Source organism: Heptranchias perlo, chromosome 22, assembly GCF_035084215.1.
Source record: "Heptranchias perlo isolate sHepPer1 chromosome 22, sHepPer1.hap1, whole genome shotgun sequence".
NCBI classification, from domain to species: Eukaryota; Metazoa; Chordata; class Chondrichthyes; order Hexanchiformes; family Hexanchidae; genus Heptranchias; species Heptranchias perlo.
This window is the reverse complement of record NC_090346.1, coordinates 12,700,749-12,726,237: the sequence shown is the minus strand read 5'-3', so window position 1 is coordinate 12,726,237 and position 25,489 is coordinate 12,700,749. Positions and strand designations below refer to the sequence as shown.

Sequence of the window (25,489 nt, the reverse complement as noted above, 5' to 3'; positions counted from 1 at the left end):
TGGTCAATTATGCTGCTAAGGGTGTGTCCAGTGAAGGCAGGGCTGGGATTGACCACGTTCGCCCCCCTCAAACACCCTCCGCACCCATTTCCCCCCCCCCCCCCCCAAACCTCCATTGTCAAGTAGCCTATTGAAGGTCATGGAATTGAACATCGAGAGCTGCCTATGGGGCATAGGAACAGAAGCAGGCCATTCAGCCCCTCGAGCCTGTTCCACCATTCAATTGGATCTTGGCTGTTGAACCACAGCCTAGAACAGGCCAGTGGTCTTTTGCACATTGAGGAGGTGCCGATTCTAGGTCCCCAGGTGAAATGAGAGTGTAATTGAGCCTGCAAGGAGGGAACAGGTTTAACGGGCCCGGGAGAAGAACAGAAGGCCAATTACTGGCCTTGGGCGGGAAACACACCCAAGTCCGGACTAGTGAGAGGAAAAGAACAAAAGAAGTGGGTTAGAACAGCCAGTTAGAACGTGCAGCACCGAGGACAGTGCCAAGGACGTGTTACTGTGTAATTGTGATGTAGCACCTCCCTGATTAAGACTGTATCCCACGCTTTAAACAGACTTGTACCACAGTACAAGAAACATTTAAGGGATAAGATTGCTGCAGTGCTAATCTCAACCTGAACTTTGCTGCCTGTCTCATATCTCGCACCAAGTCCTGTTTACCCATCATCCCTATGCTCACTGACCTATACTGGCTGCCGGTCTGGCAATGCCTGTGCTGTCAGATGACTCTTAGTAACGTAAAAGCACCTGAATGACTCATTGCCAGAGACACCAAAACTATACTCCCTCTCCCTTCGTCTCCCCTTGCCCCTCTCGCCCTGCCTGTCTCTCTTCCCCGCCCCCCCCACTCTCGCCCTGCCTGTCTCTCTCCTCCCCGCCCCCCCCCCACTCTCGCCCTGCCTGTCTCTCCTCACCCCCGCCCCCCCCCCCAACTCTCGCCCTGCCTGTCTCTCTCCTCACCCCCGCCCCTCCCCCCCACTCTCGCTCTGCCTGTCCCTCTTTCCCCCCCCCCCCCACTCTCGCTCTGCCTGTCCCTCTTTCCCCCCCCCCCCCACTCTCGCTCTGCCTGTCCCTCTTTCCCCCCCCCCCACTCTCGCCCTGCCTGTCTCTCCTCACCCCCGCCCCCCCCCCAACTCTCGCCCTGCCTGTCTCTCTCCTCCCCCCCCCCCCCCCCCACTCTCGCTCTGCCTGTCTCTCTCTCTCCTCCCCCGCCCCCCCCCCCAACTCTCGCCCTGCCTGTCTCTCTCCTCCCCCGCCCCCCCCCCAACTCTCGCCCTGCCTGTCTCTCTCCTCCCCCGCCCCCCCCCCAACTCTCGCCCTGCCTGTCTCTCTCCTCCCCCGCCCCCCCCCCACTCTCGCCCTGCCTGTCTCCCCCCGCCCCCCCCACTCTCGCCCTGCCTGTCTCCCCCCGCCCCCCCCACTCTCGCCCTGCCTGTCTCCCCCCGCCCCCCCCACTCTCGCCCTGCCTGTCTCCCCCCGCACCCCCCCCCCACTCTCGCCCTGCCTGTCTCCCCCCGCACCCCCCCCCCACTCTCGCCCTGCCTGTGTCTCTTTCCCCCCCTCGCCCCTCCACTCTCGCCCTGCCTGCTGCCTGTCTCTCTCCTCCCCCCGCCCCCCCCCACTCTCGCCCTGCCTGTCTCCCCCCGCCCCCCCCCACTCTCGCTCTGCCTGTCCCTCTTTTCCCCCCCCCGCCACTCTCGCTCTGCCTGTCTCTCTCTCTCTCTCTCTCTCTCTCTTCCCCCGTGCCCCCCCCACTCTCGCTCTGCCTGTCTCCCCCCCCCCCCCCCCTCCCTCCCCCCTCCCCCCCCCCTCTCTTTACATCAAACCTGGTACCTTCAACGAACCAACTGTTTCCAAACTGAGCAGGCAGTCAGTGTGATAAAGGTAAAGGCTGACCCACTATTACTTATAATCACCCCACCCACTAAATACCACGTTTGCCAAGCTGACTAAAATCTAGGAGCAGGACACCATTGCTGCACTGATGATGACTCCGTAATTTCACATTGGTCTCTTACACTTTGGAAGTTAATGGTCTCATTGTTTTGGGATTCACCTCGTTCCCACTGCCCCCCCCCCCCACCTGCCCCCCCCCCCCCACCCACCCCCCCCCCCACCCACCCACCCCCCCCCCACGCAAGTGATCTCAAGTCAAGTGAGAATTGTTTTTTCCACTCAGTGATGAGTTGCACAGCTCATTAGAACCAGTCCTTGTGGCTGATTTCGGTGCCTGTTATAAGCTGCATTTTAATCTGCAGCAATGGCTACCAGGGCTGCCTTATTGTAGCAGCGGATATTATCTGAGCTGCCATATAATCCTAATAGTTATAAAGGGAGGTCTCGGAACACTTCCTGGCATCTTGGTTGTCCCCTTCGGTCCAGTAGTTTAGAACCGCTGGTCTGAAACAGACTGGGAACTAGGGTTGCCAACTCTGGTTGGACGTATTCCTGGAGGGTTCATCACATGACCTCCCACCTCCAACCGCTCCACCCAGTCAAAGAGGCTTTCGCCCCTCCCACACCCCCATCTCCAATATATTTATAACTAATAAACAAAAGGGTTAAAAGAAAATTACGAAAAGCACACAAGATTTTTTTTTTAATGCCCCTATGATTTTTCTTCTGGGTTTTGCTCACAGCAGTGACCAGGAGATTAATCTTCAATTCCTGGAGACTCCAGGACGACCCTGGAGGAGTTGGCAACCCTGCTGGGAACAGACACTCGGTGGAGGATTTCCCTCCCTTACCTCAGCTCCCCACCCCCTCGTGCTCCGATTATATCATGTGTGGGCAAAGTGTGCCCCTTTGGCACTGCCCTAACTCCCGATACCCCCCCCCGATCTCATCGCAGGCCAATTTCTGTACAAAGCTGCCAGTTTCCAGGCTGTTACAGACTGGCAATTTTCAAACCATAAAACAGCAGAACAAAAGGGGAAGGCTGAAAATGCCGTTAAATGTAAACATTTCCCTTTTGTCATTAAGATGATGTGGCAATCCGCATGAATATGATTCTCATTTATTTTTTAAAACAGCTGAGAGCAGCTGCGTTTAGGAAGGAAGGGATTTGCTTGTCGCTGACATAAAGACGCCCGGCAGTCTCCTGAGTCACATTGTGCTCGCTGGAAGATGTTGAGGGCCTGTCCGTTCACGTGGATGGTTCTAGGAGGGAGAGGAGAGCAAGAGGAGCATTCATCAAAATGGGCATCGATAGACAGTGCTTATAGATAGATCCAGCACATGGAAAATAGGAGCAGGAGTAGGCCATTCGGCCCTTCGAGCCTGCTCCGCCATTCAATGTGATCATGGCTGATCCTCTATCTCAATACCATATTCCCGTTCTCTCCCCATACTCCTTGATGCCTTTTGTGTCTAGAAATCTATCTAGCTCCTTCTTAAATATATTCAGTGACTTGGCCTCCACAGCCTTCTGTGATAGAGAATTCCACAGGTTCACCACCCTCTGAGTGAAGAAATTTCTCTTCATCTCAGTCCTAAATGTCCTACCCCGTATCCTGAGACTGTGACCCCTCATTCTGGACCCTCCAGCCAGGGGAAACCTCCTCCCTGCATCCAGTCTGTCTAGCCCTGTCAGAATTTTATATGTTTCAATGAGATCCCCTCTCATTCTTCTAAACTCGAGTGAATACAGGCCGAGTTGACCCAATCTCTCCTCATATGAAAGTCCTGCCATTCCCCAGGAATCAGTCTGGTGAATCTTCGCTGCACTCCCTCTATAGCAAGTATATCCTTTCTTAGGTAAAGATATCCTTTTTTAGACTTGCCCAAGCAAATGGCCCACTGCTCTGCTGAGACGTTTCAGCAGTGAAACCCTGCACTCCAGATGTGGCAGAATATTCTACTAAGGAGGGCATCACGCCCAACCCCAGTCCTGCCCTCCGCTAACATCCACTTGTGTGCAGCTTTCAGCAGGGGATCGCTGAATAGTATATCTCTTCCCCTTCAGTTCCCCCCCCCCCACCTCCTTAGCCCAGTGGTACCAGGGCCCATTGTAGCATCTTGAAATCCACATCAGTGGAGAGTGGCTAACTCAGCCCCAAAATGGAAACTGGACCTTCCCCCTCTCCACCCCCCTGCTTTCTACAAAGGGGGGAGTGAAAGTGTGGAACTTCCCCCCCCCCCCCCCCCCCCAACCCCAAAAAGCTGTTGAGGCTGGTGGTCAATTGTAAATCTGTTAGATACAGATCAACCATGATCTAATTGAATGGCGGAACAGGCTTGAGGGGCTGAATGGCCTCCTACGTTTCCATTTCAGCTGCAGGCTGCCAAACTATGAAAGATAGCTCGATGATTCCTCAGATTTCCTTTCTAGTGTGACCATTAAAAGCCATCTCCGAAAGCTGTAGCATGACTTTGAGAGGCCAGAAGCTCGTTAAAATGTACGTTATGTCCATTTGATTTTATCCCCCAGTTTTTAAACAAACAGCTGGAGGTGAATCTCACTGAGCTGCTATTCATCCTGTGTGTAACCTGTGGGCTGCAATTAAATTCCTCATTGCCCACATTCCCTGAACTTGCATCGTTCTGTCCTGTGAGGAAATGCCCTTTTAAAGGAAGAGGAACTTCCCAGGACTGGTGTTTATAAGGGGTCCTATTATATTCTGTAATTGCTGCCTGAAATTTTGCCTGTAAAATGCAGGCGATTTAGAAAGAAAGACTTGCATTCATATAGTGCCTTTCACGACCTCAGGACGTCCCAAAGCGCTTTACAGCCAATGAAGTACTTTTTGAAGTGTAGTCACTGTTGTAATGTAGGAAACGCGCCAGCCAATTTGTGCACAGCAAGATCCCACAAACAGCAATGTGATAATCACCAGATAATCTGTTTTAGTGATGTTGGTTGAGGGATAAATATTGGCCAGCACACCGGGGAGAACTCCTCTACTCCTCTTTGAAAGGCAGCATCGAATTACAAAGGAACACCAAGAAATGGAGTTAATATGCGGTTTATGTATGGTCCAGTTCAATCTTGGGTTGCTATGGTTACCATGCCTACAGTATGGTCTGGCCAGAGTTGTCTGACTGTTCTGTTGTGCAGCCACAATGCACTGCCTGAATAGGCTTTTGTTTTTATACATTGAGTGCTGCAGTAATTTTATACTGAATGCCCTCTCCACATTTGCTTTCTGTGGAATTCATTTGAGATTAAAATTCAGCAACACCATACAGCCACTGATATTTAATGTTAATATATCCTTTTTTAAACCAGGGCGGGTCAAAAGAACTTTGCCGTCTAATATTTGCACTGGCTCCTGCCACTATTGGTTAACGATTAATGGAATCAGTAAACTAACTGGTTCAGTGTACTAATTTAGAATGGTAGCATTTCTCACCCTTTTTTCTCTCAAGTACTTTCTTTTCGATCTCACATGTGCCGGGAACAAACTAAAAGTGACGGGGCGAAGAGATTTGAACATCAGAGTGAATTATTCTGAAATGCAGTGACTTGTTCAGCCAAACACGGCTGTCGTGTGGCGCACAGTAAGATCTCACAAATAACAATGCGATGACTGACCAGCTGATCTGTGTTTAGTTGGTGTTGGTTGAAGGAGGAATGTTGGCCAAGAGACCAATACTGGTCTGGAGAACTCCCTGCGCTTTGAATAGGCAGAGGTTGACCTAGGGGTTGCCAACTCTGGTTGGACGTATTCCTGGAGATTTCATCACATGACTTCCCGCATCTAACTGCCCCGCCCCCTCACTCCTGCCATTGGTCGTCTGTCATGTCCATCTTCACGGTCCACCTCCTTCCTAGGCCTATTGGAAAGCGAACAGGCTCTTCGTTACACCATTGGATGGTTGTTCACTGTCAAACAGACTTCCCCCCCCCCCCCCCCCCCATCTCCAATATTTTTATAAATAATAAATGAAAGTGATCAAAAAAAATGATAATAAACACAATGCCCCTATAGCTTTTCTCCCAGGTTTACTCACAGCAGGGTCCTGGAGATTAATCTTTAATTCCTGGAGGGTTGGCAACCCTTGGTTGACGTCTCCTGAGATTGGAGCGTTCCCTCAGTACTGCACCATCAGTTTCAGTCTGGATGATGCCTTCACGTCTTGGAGTGGGTTTTGAACTCACGACCTTCTGACTTGAGGCCAAATCAATGAGTCAAGTTAATGCACAGAAGTCCTCTGGTTCCCCGCCAGGTACTGACTGCTATCAAATTGGGGGGGGGGAAGGTGGAGAAATCGGCTAGGGCCCTCCTGTTTCTGGTGGTTGTTTGATATAAATCATGTGGATACAATTATTGTTAATGGTATTCAGGTGGTGTGTATCAATCGGGGACTCTGTCCTATCCATTTATAGGAGGGAGCTGATCTAGGGGTTGCATGGTGTGTGATGTTGATCTGTGAATAAAGGCTTGGAAGCAACTGAAGACCAGGCTCTAATATTCGATCCTTCACCACCGGGCTATCCAATTTTATAACACTGGTCTCTGTCCAGTGGCCATTGCTGGAAGGTGTGTCTGTGGACACTGGGTGTGAATAGGGCCAGGCTTGGTTCTAGAATCACCTTGTTGTCTAGGCCCTTTGTATCGCAGAAGGCACGTGAGTGAAAGACAAAGCCCACTTCTCACTAGGCATAATAACTACACATTTTCCTTAGCAAGTGGACTAAAACATGGTTGAGAGAAAGGTTCCAGTCAATGGCCCCATTGTGGGCCTCCCATTAAATCGAAAGGGGAAACTCCAACAGTGTTTGTGCATCTGGAGTTGTCAATCCTGCTGTGATCTTTGGCTTTATTGTAGCTAAAAACAATGAACTTACTATAAATGGCCGCCTGCGATGCGTCATGGATCGAGGTGACATTTCCTGCCATTGAATGCTGTCAATGGTACATTCACCAGTTAGTTGTACATTAATAGTTCTGTGTCGCTCTATTAGGCCAAGCTGTCATTAACCACATGCATTGCCCAGTAAATGTGGTTTCCAGCTCTCACTCTCCTGCCACGATTCAGCTTGAGGTGGGCAGCTGACCTCTGACCTGGTCAGTGCCATTGCGTTGAACAAGGTGGTACATGGGGCTGGTGTGGATTGAACTGTCTCCCACCTTCCCCCTTCCCCTGCCTCGCTTCCTTCCCAAGAATTTCAGTAAAGCGTTAATGGTGGGTGGGTGAAATTTTCATTTAATGGGGACCCACTTGAGTGTGGAAAACACCCAGCGTCAGAATTACACATTCTGACCTTCCAAGTATGGTTGGTGCCAGGAGGCAGCATTGCTAAGAACGATGCACTCATAGTGATGGGGACATATTCAGGCAATGAATTAAGGGTATCTCACCATATGAACTAGTTGAAGTGTGTTTTTTTTCCCTAAAGAAAGAACTTGCATTTATATAGAATCTATCATGGGATGTACCAAGATGCTTTACAACCAGTTAACTACCTTTTGAAGTGTAGTCACTGTTGTAATGTAGGGAAATGGGGCAGCCAATTTGTGCACAGCAAGATCCCACATACAGCAATGAAATAAATAACCTGATCTGATCTGTTTTAGTGATGTTGGTTGAGGGATACATATTGGCCAGGACACTGGGGAGAACTCCCCTGCTCTTCTTTGAAATAATGGCCAATGGTGGCTTTTATGTCCACCTGAGAGGGTAGACAGGGTCTCTGTTTACTATCTCATCCAAAAGATGGCATCTTTGACAGTACTGCAGTCCTTCAGTACTTCACTGGAGTGTCAACCTGGATTATGGGCTCAAGTCTCTGGAGTGGGGACGCGAACCCATGACCTTCTGACTCGGAGGCGAGAGTGTTACCCACAGCCATGGCCAACACCAATCTCCTACTGACAGCACTGCCTTTTTGAGGGAAAGTGGCTCCCTGTTTGTCCCCTATGCACACGCACACGCACAACTGCTGGAGTCTGTGGGGATGGAATGGTGGCACAAATGATTGAAGCCCCAATACTCCATGCCAGCTGACAGTATACCTGCTGGGTACCTGTAGGCTGAGTGTAGTGGAGGTGGAAGAATAAGGAGCTGTTTAGTGGTTGAGTACTTCATGAAGCTGTTGTGTCTCTGGTACACTGAGTGTCCCAGCAGAAGTTACTGGGAACCTATACGTCCTTTAATAGGCTATTCAGCTTCACTTCATGTCACCATTGCCTCGTGTACGATTACAGGCCGAAGTGTATAATTTGCTTATGGGGCAATTCAAATCTTCCGCTTGTACTGTTAGAACAATAGGGACTGTTACTCGGTCAGGCTGGGTATTACCTTCTGTTTTCAGAACTCTGCTGCCCGTATCCGAACTCTGCTGCCCGTATCCTAACTCCACTAAGTCCCGTTCACCCGTCACACCTGTGCTCGCTGACATACATTGGCTCCTGGTCCAGCAACGCCTCGAATTTAAAATTCTCATCCTGTGTTCGAATCCCTCCATGGCCTCGCCCCTCCCTTTCTCTGTAACCTCCTCCAGCCATACAATCCTCCGACATCTCTGCGCTTCTCCAATTCTGGCCTCTCGTGCATCCCCGATTTTAATCGCTCCACCATTGGCGGCCATGCCTTCAGCTGCCTAGGCCCTAAGCTCTAGAATTCCCTCAAACCTCTCCATCTCTCTACCCCTCTTTTAAGGTGCTCCTTAAAACTTACCCCTTTGACCAAGCTTTTGGTCACCTGACCTAATATCTCCTTATGTAGCTCCTGTGAACAGCCTTGGGATGTTTTACTATGTTAAAGGCGCTATATAAATGCAAGTTGTTGTTTACTCCTATTCTGTTTCAATTGCAGAGATTTCGATTCTCTTAAGAAAGAAGACATCTATGAGAATAATAACTTGGTAAGTAGCACACTCTGAGAGGGAGAGACCCTTCTTGCTAAAGTTTCTTTCAAGGGTACAGTTCTGCATTGGTTGTTGGGTGGGAATATTTACACTCGGGAAATAGAATGTTTTTCCACAGAATGCCTACCCAGGAGTCAGAAGGTCGTGGGTCCACATAATCTAGGCTGACTCTTTGGTGCGATATTGTTACGTTGGAGGTGCTATCTTTCTGGTACGATGTTAAACCGAGGCTCCACCTGCTGGTTCCAGTGGATGTAAAAGATCCCACGGCCACTATTGGAAGAAGAGCAGGGGAGTTCTCCCGGTGTCCTGGCCAATATCTATTCCTCAACAAATATCACCAAAAACAGATTTACTGGGCATTAATCCCATTTGCTGCTTGTGGAATCTTGCTGTGGACAACTTTAAAAAAACAAAATTCTCAGTGGGTGTCGATGGCAAGCCCGCCATTTATTGCCCATCCCTAGTTGCCCCGGAGAAGGTGGTGATAAATCTGAGTGGCTTCCTAGGACGCTTCAAAGGGCAGTTAAGAGTCAACCATGTTGGTGTGGGGACTGGAGTCACATATAGGCCCAGACCAGGTAAGGACGGCTGGTTTCCTTCCCTCAAGAACCTCAGGTCTCGGGTTAAAAATCTGGGAAACTGGAACCCAGCATAAGTCGATGTCTTCAGGAAAGTAAAGGGGAGGAGATTGGGAGCGGGAGGGGGGTGGATTGTGATGATTAGAATATTGAAGTTCAGTTCTTTTGCATGGGACACATCCAGGACTAATTGTTGTAATAATCGCAGTCCCAGTGTTGCTGACACCAGTAGGGTTGCCAACTCTGTATTGGCATTCCTGGAGGTTTTATCACATGACTGCCCCCCCCCCCACCCCCCAAAGTCAAACAGCATTCTTTTCCCATTTCCAGTATTTTTACAACAAATAAACAAAACTGTTCAAAGAAAGTGAATAAGACACTTTTTTTATTGCCCTTTTGATTTTTCTCTCATGTTTTTGCTTGCAACCGTGTCCAGGAGATTAATCTTTAATCCCTGGAGACGCCAAGACAATCCTGGAGGGTTGGCAACCCTAGACACTAGTGACAATTCATTCTCTGCTATTATTTAAATGCATCTGATAAAAGAAGGAGGTCTTGTTTTCTCTCTCTACCTCCCTTCTGTTTCTGTGAATCTCACACATTACAGTAATGGTGTAGAATGAATAAATTGTTAATTAAACAAGGGTCGACACTGGTGCAGTATTTCTCCAGATAGCCCCTTCTCTATCGGGCTGCTCTTTATTGTACTTTTTTTGTCCCCCCCTCTAATCTGGAAATCCTGATCGTCTCCCAGTAATCACACAAGACTTATCCAGGTGGAACCAAGGCGGGTAGATGAAGTTAAGATACATATCAGCTACGATCTAACTGAATGGCAGAGCAGGCCCGAGGGGTTGAATTGCCTCCTCCTGTTCCTACGTTGCTAGGTGGTGCTGGGGCCTTCACTACCAACAGCTGTGTGAGTTTATGGTGATGCTTATGCAGTGGGTTCAAAGGTCAAGCTGAGGTTCTTTAAAGGGGGTCTGCTTTTGTGGAAAAGGCACTTTGGAAATTTTTGGGAGGATTTTCATTGCGTGCCAGTGATGGTAATGCTGTGTTCAAACAGGATTTATATCTTTGTGTACATGTGTAAACGCATGACAACCTGTTTGCCAAACACTGTCCCTTGTGTGTAATTGTGGTTGAACTTTGCTCTCAATCCCTTTTACAGTTTTATTGATCTGAGTTATTCAGCAAACAAGTGCAAAGAGGCTGTTCTGTTGCTCTCTTCGATCCTGTCTGGATTACTGGTGCACAGTTCGAGACACCTAACCGCAGGAAGGATGTCACTGCCCTTGGCTCCAGCAGTGAAGATGATTCCAGGCATCGGGAATTTAAAGCTACAGGGGAAAAACAGGACCCTTTGAGCTGCTCTAATTCCGCATTGTGAAATGAACTGGGGAGAAAAAATGGATCCAGGCAAATTTTTCACTCTGCTAAAGGGTTCAAATGACAGGGGTGACAGGTTACAAGTGGAGAGTATATAGGAGGAGTCAGGGACCTCAAATGACCTTGTGGAAGAAGTCATCAGGGAAGACCTTGGAAACGGACTAATGGTCTCAAGAAGCCTTTAGAACCATAGAATTTACAGCACAGGAGGCCATTCGGCCCATCGCGCTTGTGCCGACTCTTTTGTAAGAGCTATCCAATTAGTCCAACTCCCCTACACTTTCCCCACAGCCCTGCAAACTTTAGTTGCATTTATGCAAAGAGGCGGGATTGAGGTATGTGATGGGTAGATGGGTTTGAGACTTATTAAAAAAGAACAAATGAACCTGTTGGGCAGAGTACCCTTTCCCTCCTCTTGCATTTCTCATACTGTGTTCTTACTAGTATGTTTAGGCTCAGGTCTGCCCCAGTTCATGACACTTTGGGCCCTTGGTGTTGTCTCATTAGTGATCTAATGCAGTGGCTCAGTGGGTAGCACTCTTGCCTCTAAGTCAGAAGATTGTGGTTCAAATCCCACTCCAGAGACTTGAGCACATAATCTAGGCTGACACTTCCAGTATAGTACTGAGGGAGTGCTACATTGTCAGAGGTTTGGATGAGACATTAATCTGAGGCCCCCTCAGGTGGACATAAAATATACCAAGGCACTATTACAAAGAATTATAGAATCGTTACAGGACAGAAGGAGGCCATTCAGCCCATTAAGCCTGTGCTGGCTCTTCGTAAGAGCAATCCAGTTAGTTGCATTCACCTGCTCTTTTCCCTTAGCCCTGCAAATTTTTTTCCCTTCAAGTATTTATCCAATTCCTTTTTCAAAGCCACGACTGAATCTGCTTCCACCACCCTTTCAGGCAGTGCATTCCAGATCATAACTACTCGGTGCGTAAAAATGTTTTTCCTCATGTTGCCTTTGGTTCTTTTGCCAATCACCTTAAATCTGTGTCCTCTGGTTCTCGACCCTTCCGCCAATGGGAACAGTGTCTCTTTATTTGCTTTATCTAAACCTGTCATGACTTTGACCACTTCTATCAAATCTCCTCTCAACCTTCTCTGCTCTAAGGATAACAATCCCAGCTTCTCCAGTCTCTCCACATAACTGAAGTCCCTCGTCCCTGGAACCGTTCTAGTAAATCTTTTCCGTGCCCACTCTAAGGCCTTCACATCCCTCTTAAAGTGCGGTGCCCAGAATTGGACACACTGCTCTCGTTGTGGCCGAACCAGCGTTTTATATAGGTTCAACATAACTTCCTTGCTTTCGTACTCTATGCCTCTATTTATAAAGCCCAGGATCCCGTATGCTTCAAAGATTTGTGCACATATACCCCCAGGTCTCTCTGTTCCTGCACCCCCTTTAGAATTGTACCATTTAGTTTATGTTGCCTCTCCTCGTTCTTCCTGCCAAAATGTATCACTTCGCACTTCTCTGCGTTAAATTTCACCTGCCACGTGTCCGCCCATTCCACCAACCTGTCTGTCTGTCTTGAAGTCTATTACTATCCTCCTCACTGTTTACTACACTTTAAAGTTTTGTGTCCTGAAGAGCAGGGGGAGTTGTCCCTGGTGTCCTGGCCAATATTTTTCCCTCAACCAACGTCACTAAAACAAATGATCTAGTCATTTATTTCATAACAGTAGACAGTCAGTAAAAGTGTACGAGAGAACAAAATAAACTCGATCTGCTTTCATATTCAGCTGCTGACTCCTGCAGTGTGAAACATAGGAACAGGAGTAGGCCATTCAGCCCCTCGGGCCTGTTCCACCATTCAATTAGATCGTGGCTGATCTGTATCTTCACTCCATCTAACTGCCTTAGTTCCACAACCCTTAATATCCTTACCTAACAAACATCTATTAATCTCAGTTTTGAAACTTTCAATTGACCCCCAGCCTCAACAATTTTTGGGGGAGAGTGTTCCAGATTTCCACCACCCTTTGTGTGAAGAAGAGCTTCCTGACATCACCCCTGAATGGCCTAGCTTTAATTTGGGTTTCTTGTAGCCAATGGCAGTTTATACCTGTTGGTGTTTATTTTTAAGACCCTTTTTTTTGCCCCACTGGATCTTCTGGCCACTACCAGCCTTAGCTGGGGTTCGTGGATGCTCTGCGGTGGTTAACATGGTGGGCTTTGGTGGTGATGTTGCATCGAACACTCCCCGGCATATGAAAAGAAAGAAAGGACTCTTATTTATATAGCGTCTTTCGTGATCTTAGGACATCCCAAAGCACTTCAGAGCCAATGATGTACTTTTTGACGTGTACTCACTGTTGTAATGTAGGAAATGCGGCAGCCAATTTGTGCACAGCAAGATCCCACAAACAGCAATGGGTTATTACGTGGAATTGCATAGAATGTACAGCACAGAAACGGGCCATTTGGTCCAACTGGTCTATGCCAGTGTTTATGCTCCACACGAGCCCATTCCCACTCTACTTGATCTCACCCTATCAGCATATCCTTCTATTCCTTTCTCCCTCGTGTGTTTATCTAGCTTCCCCTTTAATGCATCGATGCTATTCGCCTCAACTACTCCATGTGGTAGCAAGTTCCACATTCTAATCACTCTCTGGGTAAAGAAGTTTCCCCTGAATTCCCTATCGGATTTATTAGTTACTATTTTATATTTATAGCCCCTAGTTCTGGTCTCCCCCACAAGTGGAAACATCTTCTCTATGTCTACACTATCAAACCCCTTCACTCTTGCACAGCTCTATGTGGGTCCATAAAATGTCTCCACTCAAATCTCACTCCTAATGTTTCTCCAGCCCTGACGCCTCCGATTAAAGGGGCAGTCCCCCCCCCCCCCCCCTCCAGATACCTTTTGAACGTGAGGTAGAATATTGATCAACAGTGGACATGCATTTTTTTTTGCTGTTGTCAGCCGCTACAGCGAAAGGTTTAATTACTGTGAAAATTAAAGTGAGAAAACCGAACTAAGGAAGTCAGTTGAAACGAGCAGTGTGTTAACGACACTCTCTCTAATCATGTTAATCCACTTGCCTTCCACTGTGTAACCCCTCCCAACCAGTACTAACCTGGGAGTGTTTGCTGACTCTGAGCACCTAAAATAGAAAGTTCTGCATTCGCACCATGAATAACCCTTGCGTTAATGAGCACAAGTTATGAAACCTGTTGGATATTTCCAATGCTCATCAGGGAAACTCCAAATTCCAAGTGAATTCTACTCTTTTTGAATTCCTGTAAGTTGGGCATCACCTTGAGCAAATGAATGAGCAGTGACATTCAGCTGATTGTAACTATTGATTGAAATAGTCAAAGTCTGTCCAGTTCCGAGCCTGTAGAGGAGTAGTCCAGGGCTGTCTTGCAACTGAAAGGAAAGCTCTCAATGGACTTTGAGCAACGAACGAATTTTTGATGTTATGAGATTCTGAGATATAACAGTGAGGGTTGCACAACTCACTGAGAATTGTGCAAGCTCAGGCTGTGAGCCCAAAGTCCCACATTCTCTCTCCCACTCTGAACCCAAAACAGCACAAGGGGCAATGGTTGGCAGAGGATGGTGTGCTCGACCTTGTCATAGGCTGCAGCGATAGGGTTCCCAACCCTCCCGGATGACCAGGACTTTCCTGGAATCGGGGGTCCCTTCTGCAAGCGATGCCTCCAGCTACCTGGGAGATTAACTATTTAAATGTCCCGCCGCAGTGTGCCCCCCAATCCCCTGCTTCATGACGTCACTGGCAGAGCTGCGACATCGGGGACGGCAGTCGGAAGGGGGCTGGAGATTAGGCTATCAGGGGTCTCTGAAATTGGGTGTGTTTCCCCCCTCCTCCCCTGCCCCTGGTTTCCCCTCTCCTCTACCCCCCCAAGTTTCCTCTTTTCTCCTCTCCTCCCACCCCCTCCCCGGTTTCCGGTTTTCCCCTTTTCCCGCTCTCCTCCGGCCCCCCTCCCTGGTTTCCCCTTTTCCCCCTCTTGTCCACCCCACCCCAGTTTCCCCTTTCCCCCACTCCTCTGCCCCGGTTTCCACTTTTCCCCTCCTCATGGTTTCCCCCTGATTCTTAGAACTTGTTGCACAACAGCTGCTGGCATGAAACCACGAGCAAAAATTGTCAACTACAGGGACCCAACCTTTAGAAGGCAAAGGCAGTAAGATTTGTAAATGTCACGTGATCAGACGTCACGTGATCAGGCACCACATGGTCAGAATGTCACGTGATCAAATCTCCATGAATGCCTCCAACCAGAGTTGGCAATTCTGTACAGTGAGGATGAGGAGGGATAATGCACCATGGTCACAGTTACAGAGAATGCCATTTGTGACTTTGGTTGCATAGAATTACATTGAATTTACAGCTCCGAAACAGACCATTCGGCTCAACTGGTCGATGCCGTTGTTTACACTCCAGACAAGCCTCCTCCCACCCCTCTTCATCTCACCCTATCAGCATATCCTTCTAGTCCTTTCTCCCTCATGTGTTTATCTAGCTTCCTCTTAAATGTATCTATGCTATTTTCTATATTACATCAGTTCAAAAAATACTTCAGTTGGCTGTAAAGCGCTTTGGCATGTCCTGAGGTCATGAAAGGCGCTATATAAATGCAGGTCTCTCTCTACTTTTATCTGTACAGCTCAGTTGCACACAGGGCACTGCCATTGTTACCGTTTCATTATGTCGTAAAGGAATTATGAGTAAGTGACTGCTCTCACTGAGAGTGCAGGTTGGTCCAAAAGGTCACGTGCTTCTGTGTAAGACGATGAGCTGGGTGTGGGTGGAATTCAGAGGTCAGGTCCAAGGGTCAAGGTGAATACAGGTGTCTTTAAGAATCCTGTTTTTTTTTTTGCCAGTTGTGATAGTTGCTATTAAGAGGTTTTTTGTTTTGTGAAGTGCACAGGTTTGGCCCCAAACACAAACTACACAGAGACAGATGTGTCTGAAACACAATCGCTCACTTGCAGACATCAGCTCAACATTTCCTGGAGCTGAGCTGCCCATTCTCACTCCTCCAAACAGGGCATTGATATTCCTACCGTTCAGCCTGCCTCTGTGTTGTGCAAACCCTGAAGAGGTGTCACTCGCTGATCTGTATTAAGGTTGCCAACCCTCCAGGGTTGTTCTGGAGTCTCCAGGAATTGGAAATTAATTTCCAGGACACTGCTGGGAGCAACACCTTGGAGATAAAGCATAGGGGCATTAAACAAATTTGTTTAATAAACAAAAGTGTTGAAAGAAGTTATAAAAATGTTGGAGTTGGAAAAGAAAAGGCTGTTTGACTGACCGTCAGTTGGGTAATGAAGAGTCTGTTCGCTTTCCCATTGGTTATGGGAAGGCGGTGCCCTGTGAGGATGGACCTGTTGGGTGACCAATGGGGGAAGCATGGGGGGCTGGGCAGTTAGAGGGAGGAGGTCATGTGATGAAACTTCCAGGAAAATATCCAGCCAGAGTTGGCAACCCTAATCTGTATTAGGCTAAACAGAGACTGCATGCTGAGGATTAACGTTTCAGAATGTTGGGAGCACTTAGAATCATAGAAAGGTTACAGCACGGAAGGAGACCATTCAGCTCATCAAGTCCGTGCCGGCTCTATGCAAGAGCAATACGGCTAGTCCCCACCCCCCCTGCCCTTCCCCGTAGCCCTGCAAACTTTTACCTTTCAAGTACTTATCCAGTTCCCTTTCGAAGGCCATGATTGAATCTTCCCCCACCACCCCCTCAGGCAGTGCATTCCAGATCCTAACCACTCGCTGTGTACAAAAAAAAAGTTTGTCCTCATGTCACCTTTGGTTCTTTTGCCAATCACCATAAATCTATGTCCTCTGGTCCTTGACCCTATGCCAATGGGAACAGTTTCTCTCCATCTACTCTGTCTAGACCCTTCATGATTTTGAATACCTCTATCAAATCTCCTCGCAACCGTCTCTGCTCTAAGGAGAACAACCCCAACTTCTGCAATCTATCCACGTAACTGAAGTCCCTCATCCCTGGAAACACTCTAGTAAATCTTGTTAAAAGCTAATCTCCTCCCCACTCCACTCACAAAATATTGCATTCACTTTCTTGAAAGAGCATGATGCAAGAATTTTAGAAAACTCCAACAAGCCTGTCCAGTGTTTGATGGATCTCATCCCCACCTGCTTACCACGCCCCTCGACCCCATCTCGCTCTGGAAACGCACTTAGTTTCTTCTTGAGCCCATTTATTCGATCTGCTTTAAGACCCTTCGCCAGGAACTTCATACATTACAAAACCAAATACAGGCACTTCGTATATCATAACAACAACTTGCATTTATATAGCACCTTTAACATGGTAAAACGTCCCAGGCACTTCACAGGAGCGATTATCAAATAAAATTTGACACCGAGCCACATTAGGAGATATTAGGACAGGTGATCAAAAGCTTGGTCAAAGAGGTAGGTTTTAAGGAGCGTCTTAAAGGAGGCGAGAGAGGCGGAGAGGTTTAGGGAGGGAATTCCAGATCTTAGGGCCTAGGCAGCAGAAGGCATGGCTGTCAATGGTGGAGCGATTAAAATCGGGGATGTGCAAGAGGCCAGAATTGGAGGAGCGCAGAGATCTTGGAAGGTTGTAGGGCTGGAGGAGGCTATAGAGATAGGGAGGGGTGAGGCCATGGAGGGCTTTGAAAACAAGGATGAGAATTTTAAAATCGAGGTTTTCCTGGATTGGGAGCCAATGTAGGTCAGCAAGCATAGGGATGATGGGTGAACGGGACTTGGTGTGAATTAGGATACGGGCAGCAGAGTTTTGGATGAGCTCAAGTTTATGGAGGGTGGAAGATGGGAGGCCGGCCAGGAGAACATTGGAATAATCAAACCTAGAGGCAACAAAGGCACGGATGAGGGTTTCACCAGCAGATGAGCAAAACCAAATACAGGTACTTCATACATTACAAACCAAAACCAGGAACCTCATGCATTATAAAATACAGTATTTCATATCACAAAACCAGAGCGCATGATATGTTACAAAATTGCAGCATTTTTGGAGTTGATCGTTTGTTGAAAAAGAATTTTTAAAAAAAAGTTTCGGTAAGTTAACATTTATTAGATTAGACTGAACCCTGGCAGGGAATCAAGTTTGATTGGTAAATAATAAATATTTATACTTTTGTAAACATGTCCCAATAAGCTAAGCAGTAAACATTAGATTGTTAAATGAAGAATTCTAACATCTTTATAAAAGTGCCCTGGATAACCACAATATTAATTAAACTCCGTATTAAAGTAACTACAATTTTGTTATTAATTTTTTACTGTACAAGAGGTGACAATTACTGAGAGTTCATCAGTGTGGAGTCTGGAGACCGTTCTCTGTTCACTCTGTTGGCAGGAAGGGAACACCTGCACTTCTGGCAGAGTTTTGAAATGAGCTTCATAAATCAATTAACTTTTTTTTTCTATATTTAAATAATGCACGTGGATTTAGAAATGCAATTTCAGAACTGTAATTATTAGTGGCCTCTTTGCCCCAGAGTCGTTAGTTAAAATATAATGGGGAGTGCAAATCGCTCTGTGTAAATATCAATTATTTTTGGTCAATAAATCTCTGACTGCAATGCTTCGGTGACTCAGTTGGTGAGTGTGCTGGGGAGCTACAAACTGGGGGGAGCCAGGCCGTAGCCCTGGTCTAGTGTGAGTTAGGGGAGATCATCACTGGGGAGTGGTCTTGCACTCCTGAGGGGGGCAATCAATCAGGAATCCTGCTTATTAGTATTCAGTGACTCTAGCCCTGTGCCTGTGCGTGTGTGTAGAATTACATAGATTGCAACACGAAACAGGCCATTCGGCCCAACCAGTCCATGTTGGTCTTTATCCTTCACACAAGCAGTAATCCTGATCCCATGTGCCCACTCAGTTCTCGTGTTCTCTTATTCTCCTTTCCTTTAACCCATTCTTAAATGTTGACATGGTCTCTGCTTCAATCACTAACTGTTCATTTCACAGCCTCACAAAACACTGCGTTTAAAAAAAAAAAAAGCCTCTGTCCTAAATGTCTTACCATTTTAATTTTCTAAGCTCGCTTGTTCTGGACCCCTCAATCATTGGAAACAGTGTGTTTATATCTGGTGCCCTGGTCAATCGGTGGTGTGTCTTCCTTGCCTCGGGCGGTATGGGATCCCCTAGTTTCGACATCCTCCCTCTGTCCTCTCACCTCTGAGCCTCAGCTGATTTCACCCTTCAGCCCAGCCATCCCATAAGAACATAGAGACAGGAGTAGGCCATTTAGCCTCTCAAGCCTGTTCCTCCATTCAGTGAGATGGCTGATCTGTAAACTTTTTTGTATTTGTTCATGGGATGTGGGCGTCGCTGGCGAGGCCAACATTTATTGCCCATCCCTAATTGCCCTTGAGAAGGTGGTGGTGAGCCGCCTTCTTGAACCGCTGCAGTCCGTGTGGTGAAGGTTCTCCCACAGTGCTGTTAGGAAGGGAGTTCCAGGATTTTGACCCAGCGACAATGAAGGAACGGCGATATATTTCCAAGTCAGGATGGTGTGTGACTTGGAGGGGAACGTGCGGGTGGTGTTGTTCCCATGTGCCTGCTGCCCTTGTCCTTCTAGGTGGTAGAGATTGCGGGTTTGGGAGGTGCTGTTGAAGAAGCCTTGGCGAGTTGCTGCAGTGCATCCTGTGGATGGTGCACACTGCAGCCACTATGCACTAACTCCGCCCTCCCCTCTTCATCTAACCCTATCAGCATATCCTTCAATTCCTTTCTCCCAAATGTACTTTTCTAGTTTCCCCTTAAATGCTATTTCCTATATTACATCAATTCAAAAAGTACTTCAATTGGCTGTGAAATACCTGCCTTAGCCCCTTATCCCTTAATACCTTTGTTAACACAAATCTATCAGTCTCTGATTTAAAATTAACAATTGAGCTATCATCAACTGTCATTTGCAACAGAGTTCCAAACTTCTACCACCCTTTGTGTGTAGAAGTGTTTCCTAACTTAACTCCTGAAAGTCCTGGCTCTAATTTTCAGGCTATGTCCCATAGTCCTAGACTCCCCAACCAGCAGAAATAGTTTCTCTCTATCCGCCCTATCAGTTCCGCTTATGAACTTGAAAACTTTGATCTCATCACCTTTCTAAATTCCAGGAAATACAACCCTAGTTTGTGTAATTTAACCCTTGAAGTCCAGGTATCATTCTAGTAAATCTACGCTACACTCTTTTCAAGGCTAATATATCCTTCCTAAGGTGCGGTGCCCAGAACTGAACACAGTGCTCCAGGTGTGGTCTAACCAGGACTTTGCATAACTTCTACCCCCTTGTACTCTAGTCCTCTAGATATGAAGGCCAGCATTCCATTAGCCTTTTTGATTATTTTCTGTACCATCCTTGCCATTTTAATGATCTATGTACATGGACCCCTAAGTCTCTTTGGACCTCCACTGTTCCGAGCTTTTCACCATTTAGAAAGTACTCTGATCTGTCATTTTTAGGCCCAAAGTGGATGACCTCACACTTGCCTATGTTGAAATCCATTGGCCACAGTTTGGTGCATTCATTTAATCTATTGATATCTCTCTGTAATTTTATGCTTCCATCTACACTGCTTACAATGTTGCCTATCTTTGTGTCATCGGCAAACCTGGATATGTGGCTCTCTATCCTGTCATCTAAGTCGTTAATAAATACAGTGAATAGCTGAGGCCCCAACACCGATCTCTGGGACACCACTAGTCACATCCTGCCAATTTGAGTACCTGCCCATTATCGCTACATTCTGTCTCCTGCCGCTCCGCCAATTTCCTAACCAGGTCAATAATTTGCCTCAATTCCATGAGCTTCAACTTCAGCTAACAGTCACTTATGAGGGACTTTATTGAATACCTTCTGGAAGTCCATATAAACAACATCCGTAGACATTCCCCTGTCCACTACTTTAGTCACCTCTTCAAAAAATTCAATCAGGTTCATAAGGCATAACCTACCCTTTACAAATCCAAGCTGGCTCTCTCTGATCAGCTGAAAATTTTCAAGGTGCTCAGTCACTCTCTCTCTAATTATAGACTCTAGTAATTTCCCGCCAACAGATGTTAGGCTAACTGGTCTATAATTCCTTGGTTTCCCTCTCTCACCTTTCTTAAATAGTGGAGAGAGATGTGCAATTTTCCAATCTAAAGGAACGGTTCCCGAATCGGGAGAACTTTGGAAGATTATAATTAGGGCTTCTGCAATGTTCTCACCTACTTCCTTTAAAACCCTGGGATGGAAACTATCTGGTCTGGCAGATTTGTCAATCTTTAGTGCCATTATTTTCTTCATTGCTGTTAATTTGCTTACGTTAATTATGGTGCGTTCCCTGTCCCTGATTCAAAGTTAGTTTCCTTGGGGTATCCAGCATGCTGTCCTCTTCCTCTACTGTAAATACTGACGCAAAATTATTATAGGGAAGAGTTTTGCATGGTACAAGGAAGACGAATTTCCCTCAAAAGTTGATTGAAGAAGGTCATACCCAGTCCTGATGAGTCTGAACCTGAACCCTTCACTTTCCCTTTCGCCTGTTGACTGACCTGCTGTGCGTTTCCAGCTTTTATTTGCCATAACTGACTTGAGCAGCTGTATTAGTAATTGGAGATCAGTTGCAATAATGTGTATTAAATCGTCATTACTAATGGAATCCTTCAGCTTCCAGTCTCCATGGGCCAGGAAATTAGGCTCAAAGTTTGTACACGGTTTATCTCTTTAGGGGACGGCAGACGTCATTTTATTTTTTGCAACCGAAGAATGTTTCTTTTTTTTATTCCCTGTGTTTCCTTCCCTTTGCAGAACAAACCTCTACTGACTCTGAAGGAAGGAAGAAAGACGTGCATTTATATAGCGCCTTTCACAGCCACAGGCTGTCTCAAAGCTCTATAAGACCAATGAAGTACTTTTGAAGTGTAGTCACTGTTGTAATGTAGGAAACGCGGCAGCCAATTTGCACACAGCAAGGTCCCACAAACAGCAATGTGATGATGACCAGATAATCTGTTTTTAGTGATGTTGGTTGAGAGATAAATATTGGCCAGGACACCGGGGAGAACTCCCCTGCTTTTCTTCCAATAGTGGCCGTGGGATCTTTTACATCCCTGAGAGGGTAGACGGGGTAGATGAGTTTGACGTCTCATCCGAAAAACGGCACCTCCGACAGTGCAGCACTCCCTCGGTACTGCACTGGGAGTGTTGGCCTGGATTATGTGCTCAAGTCTCTGGAGCGGGACTTAAATCCATGACCTTCTGACTCCGAGGCGAGCAAGCTACCGACAGGGCCACGGCTGACACCTAAAGACTGTGTAAGAGAACTCTCTCGTGATTTTTGCTGGAATTAACGATCGGAGAAAATTTCTTTCTCCTCGTGCCCCCTCCCTCTCGTTTCACTTCAATTTATGGTGGATTTAAATACAAGTGTGTCTGGTGGGGAATGTTTTTTTTTGCAGCTGTGTTCTGTGGTTTAGTTAGTGCTGAGTTTTTTTTAAAAAAAGAATAGTTTTTTTGGGACAACCTGATTTCTCCAGCTCTTGATGGATTCGGGATCGAGCTTTGCAAAACGTTCGACTGAACTCTGGCTCTCTGGTTTCAGGCTTTTCGGGTGGCGGAGGAGGAGCTGGGAATCCCGGCGCTGCTGGATGCGGAGGATATGGTGGCGCTGAAGGTCCCGGACAGACTGAGCATCCTGACTTACCTCTCGCAGTATCACAACTACTTCACCGGCCGATCCCCCAGTGAGTATCCTTGCCCGTGTCACGGTGTAGTCAGGCGTGCTCTTTTAAAAGCTGCTTTACGCCCCTGTCAGTATAAATACGCAAGGGGGAGAGGCAGCGAGTCAGGTTGAGGCCGACCTCTGACCTCCATTTTGTCCGTAGGAAGTCAGCTGACTTCCTGGGTGGGGGTGGATTTTAACTCCTTCCCCGACCGGCAGGAAAGGATAGGGGAAGTGGTTTAAATGGAGCGGCTCCATTTCCCGCTCCCTGACCTATATTGGCTCCCAGGCCGGCAACGCCTCGATTTTTAAAATTATCATCCTTGTTTTCAAATCCCTCCATGGCCTCGCCCCTCCCTATCTCTGTAACCACCTCCAACCCTCCGAGATCTCTGCGCTCCTCCAATTCTGGCCTCTTGTGCATCCCCAATTTTAATCGCCTCACCATTGGTGGCCGTGCCTTCAGCTGCCTAGGCCCTAAGCTCTGGAATTCCCTCCCTAAACCTCTCCGCCTCTCCACCTCTCTCTCCTCCTTTTAAGATGCTCCTTAAAACCAAGCTTTTGGTCACCTGTCCTAATATCTCCTTATGTGGCTCAGTGTCAAATTTTGTTTGATAACGCTCCTGTGAAGCACCTTGGGATGTTTACTACGTTAAAGGTGCTATATAAATACAAGTTGTTGTTATTGTTCCCCATTTTAACGTCCTTGGTTTTGACAATGTATGAGGTTCCCCTGGCAACCTCACTAATCAATGTAAATTGGCTTGTGGAGTCTTGACCCACTCCTGAGTGAGGGGCCCATCGGGAAGCCGGCAAGGCTCTCTGAAGTTTTAAAAAAAACTTTCCTTGGTGGGGTCAGGAATGTTGCTCGGGCCCCACACCAAAGCCTGGGCCTCTGCTACCGAAAGCTTCCCCACCCTCCTCCCTCCTCCTACTGCTTCATCAATGACCTTCCCTCCATCATAAGGTCAGAAATGGGGATGTTCGCTGATGATTGCACAGTGTTCAGTTCCATTCGCATCCCTCAGATAATGCAGTCTGTGCCCACATGCAGCAAGACTTGGACAACATCCAGGCTTGGGCTCATAAGTGGCAAGTAACAGTCACGCCAGACAAGTGCCAGGCAACGACCATCTCCAACAAGAGAGAGTCTAACCACCTCCCCTTGACATTCAACGGCATTACCGTTGCTGAATCCCCCACCATCAACATCCTGGGGGGTCACCATTGACCAGAAACTTAACTGGACCAGCCATATAAATACTGTGGCAACATGAGCAGGTCAGAGGCTGGGTATTCTGCGGCGAGTGACTCACCTCCTGACTCCCCAAAGCCTCTCCACTTGCCTGGATGAGTGCAGCTCCAACAACACTCAACAAGCTCAACACCATCCAGGACAAAGCAGCCCGCTTGATTGGCACCCCATCCACCACCCTAAACATTCACTCCCTTCACCACCGGCGCACTGTGGCTACAGTGTGTGCCATCCACAGGATGCACTGCAGCAACTCGCCAAGGCTTCTTCGACAGCACCTCCCAAACCCGCGACCTCTACCACCTAGAAGGACAAGAGCAGCAGGTACATGGAAACAACACCACCTGCACGTTCCCCTCCAAGTCTCACACCATCCCGACTTGGAAATATATCGCCGTTCCTTCATCATCGCTGGGTCAAAATCCTGGAACTCCCTTCCTAACAGCACTGTGGGAGAACCTTCACCACACGGACTGCAGCGGTTCAAGAAGTCGGCTCACCACCACCTTCTCAAGGGCAATTAGGGATGGGCAATAAATGCCGGCCTCGCCAGCGACGCCCACATCCCATGAACGAATAAAAAAAAACTTACCCGGCTGCTGGTAGTCTTCTCTTGGTGCCGGTGGGCGACCTTTGGGCACCCCAATCTTCGTCTTTGCCCCATTTTCTCCCCCGCCATGCCGGAGCCAGCCAGCCGCCGCTTTCTGCAAGCCACTGACTGGCGACATTTAAATGAGACCTGGTTGTTAAAATCTGCCGGGCCTCCGACCGACTTTCCAGCCTGGGATCACCACCTGTTCCCGCGGGGCGTTAAAATTGGACCTTGCGTGTATGGGTTTTAAGCCAATCTGCCTCCGTGGTTTTGTTTCACTCCAGCTCTTCTAATGTGAATTATTTCAATGGACGGCTGGCACCGTGTACCCTCTCTCTGCCACACCGTCTACCCTGGCTGTCGTTTCCAATCCTCCCGCCCTCATCCCCAGTCTTCTGCCTTCCTTTTCGGAAGCTGCTGGCCTACGTGGCCCACAGCCCCTCCTCTGCCCTCGGCACCTCACTCTTGAATGGTCCTTCACAAGGTGGGATGGGGTGGAATCACAAACAAGGCTGTGCAAACTCCTTAAGTACCTTGCCAAAGTTCCCTCTCTCCTCCTTCTGTACTCAAGTCGAATTTGTTTTCTCATGAAGCCAGTGGCACTTCATAAAGATATTCTTAACCCCCCAAAACGAAAAGAACTTGCATTTATATCACTCCTTTCACGACCTCAGGCCGTCCCAAAGTGCTTTACAGCCAATGAAGTACTTTTTTGAAGTGTAGTCACTGTTGTAATGTAGGAAACACGGCAGCCAATTTGCGCACAGCAAGCTCCCACAAACAGCAATGTGATAATGACAGATAATTTTTTTTTTTGGTGATGTTGGTTGAGGGATAAATATTGTCCAGGACACCGGGGAGAACTCCTCTGCTGTTGTTCGAACATTGACGTGGTTTTTTTTACGCCCAGGATCTCTGCCTCCCATCACATCAAAAGGGTGTGTGTCTGGGAGTGATCTTGGGCCATCTGTTCATTCTTGCACTGTCATTTTGATAACACAATTCTATTTCAAATGCATCCGTAAAATTGAGAGCTTTTACTTCCCTGACATCGTGAGATACGATTCTGTCTGATGTTGGGGCGAATAGCTTCCAATTTCATTTCTGCGTTCAGACTAAATTAAACGTAAAGACTTTC

At 47.5% G+C, this 25,489-nt stretch overlaps 1 protein-coding gene and 1 long non-coding RNA gene across 2 annotated transcripts in view; one reads left to right on the top strand and one right to left on the bottom strand.

Moving 5' to 3' along the window:
• LOC137340475 (MICAL-like protein 2) overlaps positions 1-25,489 on the top strand; it is a 78,239-nt gene that overhangs the window by 4,259 nt on the left and 48,491 nt on the right. The window contains exons 2-3 of the mRNA XM_068002932.1: positions 8,767-8,815; positions 22,385-22,526. Coding sequence (XP_067859033.1) covers positions 8,767-8,815; positions 22,385-22,526 — 191 coding nt within the window. The remainder of the gene's footprint in view (positions 1-8,766; positions 8,816-22,384; positions 22,527-25,489) is intronic.
• On the bottom strand, positions 3,007-25,489 carry LOC137340476 (uncharacterized). The gene is made up of 2 exons (XR_010966816.1): positions 24,352-25,489; positions 3,007-3,165 (listed from the first exon to the last, which is right to left on the bottom strand). It is a non-coding gene; the product is annotated as an uncharacterized lncRNA (long non-coding RNA).